Source organism: Acinonyx jubatus, chromosome D2, assembly GCF_027475565.1.
Source record: "Acinonyx jubatus isolate Ajub_Pintada_27869175 chromosome D2, VMU_Ajub_asm_v1.0, whole genome shotgun sequence".
Taxonomy (NCBI): Eukaryota; Metazoa; Chordata; class Mammalia; order Carnivora; family Felidae; genus Acinonyx; species Acinonyx jubatus.
In genome coordinates, this window is record NC_069393.1 from 28,403,239 (window position 1) to 28,411,341 (window position 8,103).

The 8,103-nt window shown below is 39.3% G+C and overlaps 1 protein-coding gene across 1 annotated transcript; it reads right to left on the minus strand.

The window, feature by feature from the left end:
* Positions 1-284: 284 nt before the first annotated feature.
* Positions 285-5,409, minus strand: ATOH7 (atonal bHLH transcription factor 7). The gene has a single exon (XM_053207623.1). It carries the CDS (start codon positions 4,180-4,182, stop codon positions 3,724-3,726), a length of 459 nt encoding a protein of 152 aa, XP_053063598.1. The 5' UTR covers positions 4,183-5,409; the 3' UTR covers positions 285-3,723.
* Between the last annotated feature and the right edge of the window lie 2,694 nt (positions 5,410-8,103).

Below are 8,103 nucleotides of genomic sequence, written 5' to 3' on the forward strand. Positions count from 1 at the left end.
TTTCAGCTCAGGTATTTTTTGGATACACTGCCAGTTTAAAATAGCAATCCAGAAGTGTCTGGGTGACTCAGTCAATGGAGTGTCCAACTCTTGATTTCAGCTCGGGTCATGATCCAAGGGTCGAGGGATGGAGCCCCGTGTCAGGTTCCTCACTGAGCATGGAGCCTGCTTAAGATTCTCTCTCTCTCCCTCTGCCCCCTCCCCTTCTCAAGCTAATAAAAAAAAAAAAAAAAAGAAAGGGAAAAAGTAAAGTTCTCTATGTGTATATATATATATATATGTATATATATGTGTGTGTGTATATATATGTGTATATATGTGTGTGTGTGTGTATATATATATATATATATATATATATACATTTTTTTAAAAGACAATCCAAAAGACCTGTGTTACTTCAATGAAACAATTGTTAAAGTTTGTACCCACTTGTATTCATGACCAGAGAGGGGAATAGGTGTATATCCATGTGAGAAGATAGGTCATATATTTATGGCTTTGTATGCCTTTGAAATTTTTTTCACCTATAGGTAGCAAAAAGAGGTATCTTTAGTAATGCCTAAGCAGAGGAGCAGAGGCTACCCACATTCAAAAAACAGCACTTTGTTTTCACTATAAGATGGCAAAATTTAAGTAAGCCTTAATTGTTGAATCCTACAGTTCTATTAAACACAACCAAACACGTTCTATCTGGCTCATATCTCACAGAAATTTTAGATCTTCATTAGTATAAAGGCCATCTCATTAACTATGAAACGGGCTGTATTGGATGTTAAGAAAGATAGCCGGATCCTTCTTAACATCTACAAACACAAAAAGTGGGAAGTCAATACCATCAGTTTTTGGTAATTAGGTTAATGGTGTGGTAGTACATATTGATTAAGTGGTTCTTAACACTGACAGCCCATTAGAATCACCTGGGGAGAATTTTAAACTATCTATGTCCAAGCCTCACCTTGGAGCAGTTAAATCAATTTTTAAGCTGGGAGCCCCGACTTGGTATTTTTTTCGAGACTCCTAGGTGTGATTCTAACGAGCAGACAGGATTGTGAACCACTGGTTTGGATGGCCTTTCCTATCTTGATAGCCCTGTTCATTTGTATATGGTTCTTCAAGACTTCTGATCCCAGGGTTTGGGGATTCAACCTCCAGCTAACACCTAGGAAGAACCCAGATAATAACTAATCAAACTGAAAACCTGCTCGGGTGAGTCTTATTTTATTATTTAATGCCCCCCTTAAGAGTTCTTATGGCATATGTTATTGGTACCACACTGTTGCAGCATTCAGCTATACTCTGAATGAGTAGGTGCTTGATAATATTTTTTAAGGGAGCCCAGGTAAAAGAATCCTTTTGAATTTGATATGCCTTGTTGTCAAACTAGAAACAACACAGATTTTTCAAAGGTGGACAGTATGGAATACTATAGCAACTATTAGGTGGCTTGGTAATCTAAAATCTATTATGTATAATAATATATGAATCTTCAAAAGATTTTACACTTCTGCTACCCAAGCTCCTTATTGATAAACCATGATGGATTTCCCAACATACAGTTTTAGGAGTTTTACCAAAGACCGGATTTGAATCCCTGAGACCCATTTACCTCTCCCTCAAATGTCTTCCAGGAAAAAAATAGTACATTAAGTTGGGGGGTGGGGGAAAGCTTAGGGATTTGGTAAGAGCTAAATTGCTTCCAGAGATTTCAAAAACACAGAATAGCCAGTTATAGGCAAAATATTTAACAGACAGATTCCCACTCTTATTGGAGAATGGGGATGTGGAAGAAGAGGCATGGGATTAGAATCCCATCTTTTTAATTAATTGTTCAATTTCATTAAGAAGCTACTATTGTTAATAACCAAAAAGAAATATTTATTGAGAGTTTATTCTAAAACTTCTATACTGAAAGAGATAAAATGAAAACCACGGTTCTCTTTGACACGGTATTTACAGTTTAGAGAGTGGGCTATGAACCCTACCTGAAACAGGACTCCATCTTAATACATTTTTGAGAACTTTCCTGATTAAAACGTTTTAGCACTGATTTTATATATTCTCAAACTCTACAAACTTACTGGAGTTATTAATGAAGCTTTTTTGAGTCTAAATAAATAAACTATTGTGAGGAAGACAGATACCCAGAGCCTTGCTGTTAGTTCAAATGCAGACTGCAGTGTGGTGTAAGGTTAGAAAGGGGTCCTGGCATCATCTCTTCTAGAGCTGTGTACTCTGCTCAACTACAGTGTCTTCTAAGAGCTGTTGAAGAGGCTAAACATTTTACTCTCTAATTTGCAGTGAGGAAGCAAAGTCCTGAACCCTCCTCAGTTTCTTATTAACAGATATCAGAAGGAAAAGGAAATTCAGCACTGGTTTCTCAGAGCTTTCTAGAGACACACTTGCAATTTTGTACGTTTAAGTTTATGCCCTGCGGAAGATATCTTCATTCATTACAAACCAAATGGATTTTGATAATTAGGGATAACTAAGACAATAAAAAATTCTATGTTGAATTTCTATAGATAAACCGCAAACAGGTGGCTGCATCTGATGTTAGGTGTTGGAATCCATAATAAGTTTGGGGGATGTCACTGTTTTTTCTGTTGTCTTGTGACAAATGCCAAATGCACACATAACTTAAGAGTCCTGCTTTTTTTTAATTATTATTTCTAATTTCTCCCAAATGCATGTAGTGCTGCTGACCAAGTCATTCTTTACATTAAGGGTTTGATTTATTCATCCAATGGTTAAGCAAATTTATAAAAGTAATTCAAACCAATATTATGCATATTATTTTGCACCAATCTTGATTAGCCTTGATGGTAGTGATGTCCTTTACGCTCAACTGGTACTGATTAAAAGGGAATCCACTTACAAAAGCAACATTTTTTTATTCCTCAGTGCTAGTTTTATATATATATAAACTCACAGAGAAAGCTTTCAAATTACTTGTACTCTCATCAACTTGTCTTTTTTTTAACTAAGTATTACAAAAGGGCACATTTGCCAATCAGTGCAATTAGATTTAAACATTCCACATCTTTACTCAGGAAAGCACTCAATACGATCAGCCCCAATAGGCTTTTATTGGCATCAGGAAACTAGCAGGGCATTTGGCATGAAAAACAAACCCACATTTTTATTTATATATTACAAAATCTATATTTTAATAATGTATACATTTAAAAAATACAGAGCACTCACGCCCATGTACTCTACCAAAAAAAAAAAAAAAGTATGACTACTTCATGCATACACACACAATGCACTAAGCATAAATGCATTTACACGATGGGAAGGAAGCTCTTTTAAGCATACACAAGTAATGGATATTGTAACTTCACCCGAACAGGTCAAACTTACTAAGTTTAAGAAAGCGATTATTTCTCTGAGGACTAAAACTGCAGTATAGCCTAATCCTATTTTTCTTAAGACTGTTTTCCCTTAAACTAGTCCAAAAAAAGGGGAGAGAACATTATTTTCACAGCAATCAAAACCATTCATAAGATCCAATAATGAAACCTACAAAATACTGATTGAGGAGGAAAACAGAAAGGCAATAAAATCGTGTCCATAAGACTGGTGATGCGAATAAAAGTAATCTGAAAGTTTTCTATTTTATTCTAAGAACGCATCCTAGGCCACCTACTGGGGAAAGGGCTACGATTCCGATAGGTCCGGTGCTCGATCGCTGGGCGTCTCACCCTGGCAGGGCCGCGCGCCCTAACTGGCCATCTGGAAGGGCTCCGGCTGGAAGCCGAAGAGCCTCTGGCCGTAGGGCTCACCCTCACCCGGCAGCTTCGCGCCCGCGAACGGAAGGTAGTGGTCGCGGCCAAAGTGCTCACAGTGGAGACTGACCCAGTCCCGCTCGGAGCCGAATCGCTCGGCCTCGGCCAGGATGCGGGTCAGCGCCATGATGTAGCTCAGCGCCATCTGCAAGGTCTCATACTTGGACAGCTTTTTATCCTGGCCCCACTGGGGCACCACCCTGCGCAGGCGGTCGAAGGCCGTGTTGAGTCCCTGCATTCGACGGCGCTCACGCGCGTTGGCCGCCAGGCGCCTGCGCGCCGCGCTCTCCAGCCGTCCGGCCCCGGCGCACGTCCCCGCGCACTCGGCGCCGCCTGCGCACGGGGGCGCGGCGCGCGGTGCCGCCGCTGGGTTGCTGGGCTTGCAGGACTTCATCCCCGTCCCGAAGGAGGGAGGCGCTGAGCTCACTCGCCCGCTTAGGACGTGTGCGCGGGCTCGTCTATTGAGCTGCTCCCCAACGTGGCTCTTCTGAGCAAGTAAGTCATATACAAAGCAACTCGCTTGGAATTAGAGTTAACAGTGGGGAGTACGGGACCCCGCTTCTGTCCTACTGGATAACCAGATTGATGTCTTTTCACTGGCCCAAATTTAGGGGAAACTGAGATGCTGAAGAGAAAGTCATTTTCCCAACGTGAAGTTGGAAAAGAGAAGGGAACCTTCTTGCTGCGGAATTTGGTGTGGCTGGTTTAGGGAAGGCCTTTCAAGTCCTCTGGGAAAGCCTGAGGCTTCTTTTTCAGGAAGACGAAATCTTTCCAGATGCTCAGATAGGGAAGAAGCGGTTTTCCTCAGTTGCTGTCGGAGAGTGCTGGGTGAATCTTTGAAGGAGGAGAATTTATAGCAGAGGGCTGAGGGAGGGAACAGGTGGTGGCAGGTGGGCGGGCGTCCCTCGGCTTCCATCTCAGCACCTTCCTACCCTGGGAACTGCAGGGGGGAAGGGGGACGACGCACAGCAAAATCCTGACATTACAGCCTTCGTCTGTTGAAGTTTCTCCAAAGCTATGTCCAACAGTAACACACCATCTGGAGTGGCCTGGCTGTCCCCAAAAGCATAACAGGGTGGGGGTGGGGAAGAATTTGGTCCATCTTTTCCCATATTAACAGGCAACTTACATATCAAAAACTTAACCGAGGTTTTAAAATTATTAGAAATCATTTGCGTGAACATGTTGGTCTTGGAATTATGAGATCTATTAGAAGTTTAATATAAGAAGATTTAGCTTTGTCAAGATGTATGACAGTTTTGGTTAATGCTGATCTAATATATTGACATTTTAATTTTAGCTATTAAGTAAGTTGTGACAAATTAGCAGGCCCGAATATTGCAGACCTGGAATTTTAGTGTGCAAATAATTTGGCTGTTTTGTGCAGAGTAATTTATTATAACATATCAAAAGATATTAATGGTATATCAAAAAATAACATTCTAATTATATAATTGGATTGCATGAGTTTGGATACTTAAGCAAATTAACTCAGAATTTATACACCATTTCCCCTGAAAGAGGTTCATAAATATTTGGGGACATATATTGAGAAGATAATTATTTAATTTGATATTTAAGTCTAATAAAACTAATCATAATGCACATATATGTGCAAAATGGAAACATCCAAGTAATTTGTGAGATGTTAAAAAACAATTCCTAATGGAAGATTTTTTTCCCTACCTCATAAAGCTATAAATATTTCATACTACTTGGATGTTTCAGTTGTATCAGCTGTCCTCAGGAACAATAATGAAGCATGATTTCCACTACTGATAATGATCTGATTTATACAGAGAACCCATTAACTTGATTTTCTCATCACAGCTTTTTTCTAGCTCTTAAGGAAGAGTAAAGTGGCAAAGAAACCAGCTCCAAATAGATACAAGCCAAGATCATTTCTGGATTCTTCAGGAATACCAAGTATGTTCTCTCTCCTTTTAAAACATGGATTATGTCAGCATTATTCTCAGATATTTTTGTTTAATTAAATTTTCAACAAACTCACAAATTAGTTTCTTCCCCAACCTTTGCCTCCCAAGTCCAGTCTTCCCATAAATAGTTGATTAATCCCCAGCTGAAGCAATGACAGTAAAATGAAGTTGAGTAACATGAAGACAATAGGATGCAATTGAACATTAATGATCTCCAGTGTGACAGATGTTGAACACAGACTTTTGCATGGAGCCACTCAGCTCTGTTACTCTGAGTCCTAATATCTTGGTCAGGAACAGTAGTCCTGTGACAGGAAAGACTATGTTCTTTCATCATCAAAATGTCAAATACATTTTTTTAATTTTATGGAAATCTGCCCTACTAATACTATTATTTCTCATGTTCATTTATCTTGCCCCTTCCCCCACAAGGAGACTTCTCTGTGATACTCTTTGGACTTTTCTCCCACAAAGCATACTGTGCACTTGTTCTGGACACTATTGACCAGAGTGTTAATAAGGTGCATGATTTTGCAGGCCACATATTCACACTCGGAGAGATTATAGTCTGTGCACCAAGAGAATCAAAAGCACAACTTGAAGAGAAAAAGGAAATGTAGCAGTATGCCCATAGCACATAAGAACATAAACTAGCAGATATTTACAACATGAAATCGATCCAGGGTAGAGAATATTGCTGTAATAAAGGGCCTTAGGAGGTATACAATGTGTTTAGTAGGACATTTCCCAAATTTTTTCTGAAGGACAATTTATAAGTACTACAAAGATGCTATTGGGGAAAAATATTTCATTGTCAAGTAAGTTTGGGAAATACATCTACTGTCTCCTGCTTATAGAGGCATGAAGAAAATTGGTATAGTAAAATTTCTGAGAAGTCCTAAGGTAAAAAAAAAACAAACATATTGACTCCAGCACTTCCTAGAACTTTTTGAACACAGAACCCTTTTTTCCTAGAGAAGCCTGTCCACAAAGTTCCTTGGAACTTTCAATCCTGCTCTAGTACCTCCCATTTATTTTAAAAGGTTTTTTTTAATGTTTATTTTTGAGAAAGTGTGGGTGGGGGAGGGGCAAAGAGAGGGAGATAGAGGATCTGAAGTGGGCTCTGTGCTGTTGCTCGGCAAGTTGGACGTGGGGCTCGAACTCACGAACCATGAGATCATGACTTGAGCTAAAGTCGGGCACTCAGCTGACTGAGCCACCTAGGCACCCCTGTCCTCCCATTTATTTTATAGAGGAGAAGGTGAGATGTAGAGACTAAACACTATGCTCAGAGGTATTGAGCAACCTAATGACTATATTAAAATATCCTGTGTTCTTTAATGTTAGAGACTTTCGAATTCTAAGAGCACTTAATACAAGCCACTCAGTTTATGGTGGGGCAGCTGAGATCTACCGGTGACATCTCAAAGTCAGGTAAGTCACCAAGAAAGGTTTCAGGAATAGAACTAGAAATTTTGTGCATAAAGGACAGTATTATTTATTTTATAACCCTAATGTCTAGCACGGTGCCTAGGCAATAATAGGTAATAAATGACCCCAAGTGAATGGCTGGAAAAATTAATTAGGTAAATTGTAGATAGATACTAATCAGAATGAGTGTATTCCTAGTGAATAACCTATATGAATTATTTATACACACACATAACTCCACATTTTTTAATGCAAAATGAATTCTTTCCTACCAAAAAAAAAAAAACAAATCCATAGGCATTTTAGCCAGAACACGCATGGTAGAAACCTCCACAGTGTTTCCGTACTGAAGGTATGATCCTACCAGGTAAACTGGCTAGGTCTCAGGGTTGGCCAGAAATCAAAACTGACAGATGTTGATGGGGGAGGGGGGAAGTAGAAGGAGCTTACACCTGTAGGAGTAGAAAAATAGGAGGACTATTATTTTAGAAGTAAAAGATCAATGACTGGAAATTATTACATAAAATATATAGAACAGATTCAAGGGTAAACATTCCTTTTTTGTCGTAGACCATATTTAATTTTTAAAATGGAAACTCTCCAAAGAAACACAAAATTTAAAAAAAGAGGAAACCGTGAAAAAATGTTCATTCTGAAATTTGCAGAAAAAAAAAATATAAAAAATGAGGAATGGGGCTCTCTTCTGGAGGGGGTAGCAGTTGGGGGATTCTGAGTCCTTGAAAGACTCAAACCAGCAAAAGACAAAGGAATGATGAAGTTGAGGTCCACTTATATTCCATTAAAGACCAGAAGTGCAAGGTATTTAAAAAGTTCTTGTAACTTTATAGTATACTGTATAGTTACTAAGGGGGGAAAACTCTGCAAAAGGTTTTATATGTTTAGAAAAAGGAAGGGAAAGGCAAAGTCTTGCACCTCTGTCCCCTGCC

Coding starts and splice junctions, on each gene's coding strand:
- ATOH7 (XM_053207623.1), bottom strand. CDS start 4,182: ATGAAGTCCTGCAAGCCCAGCAACCCAGCGGCGGCACCGCGCGCCGCG.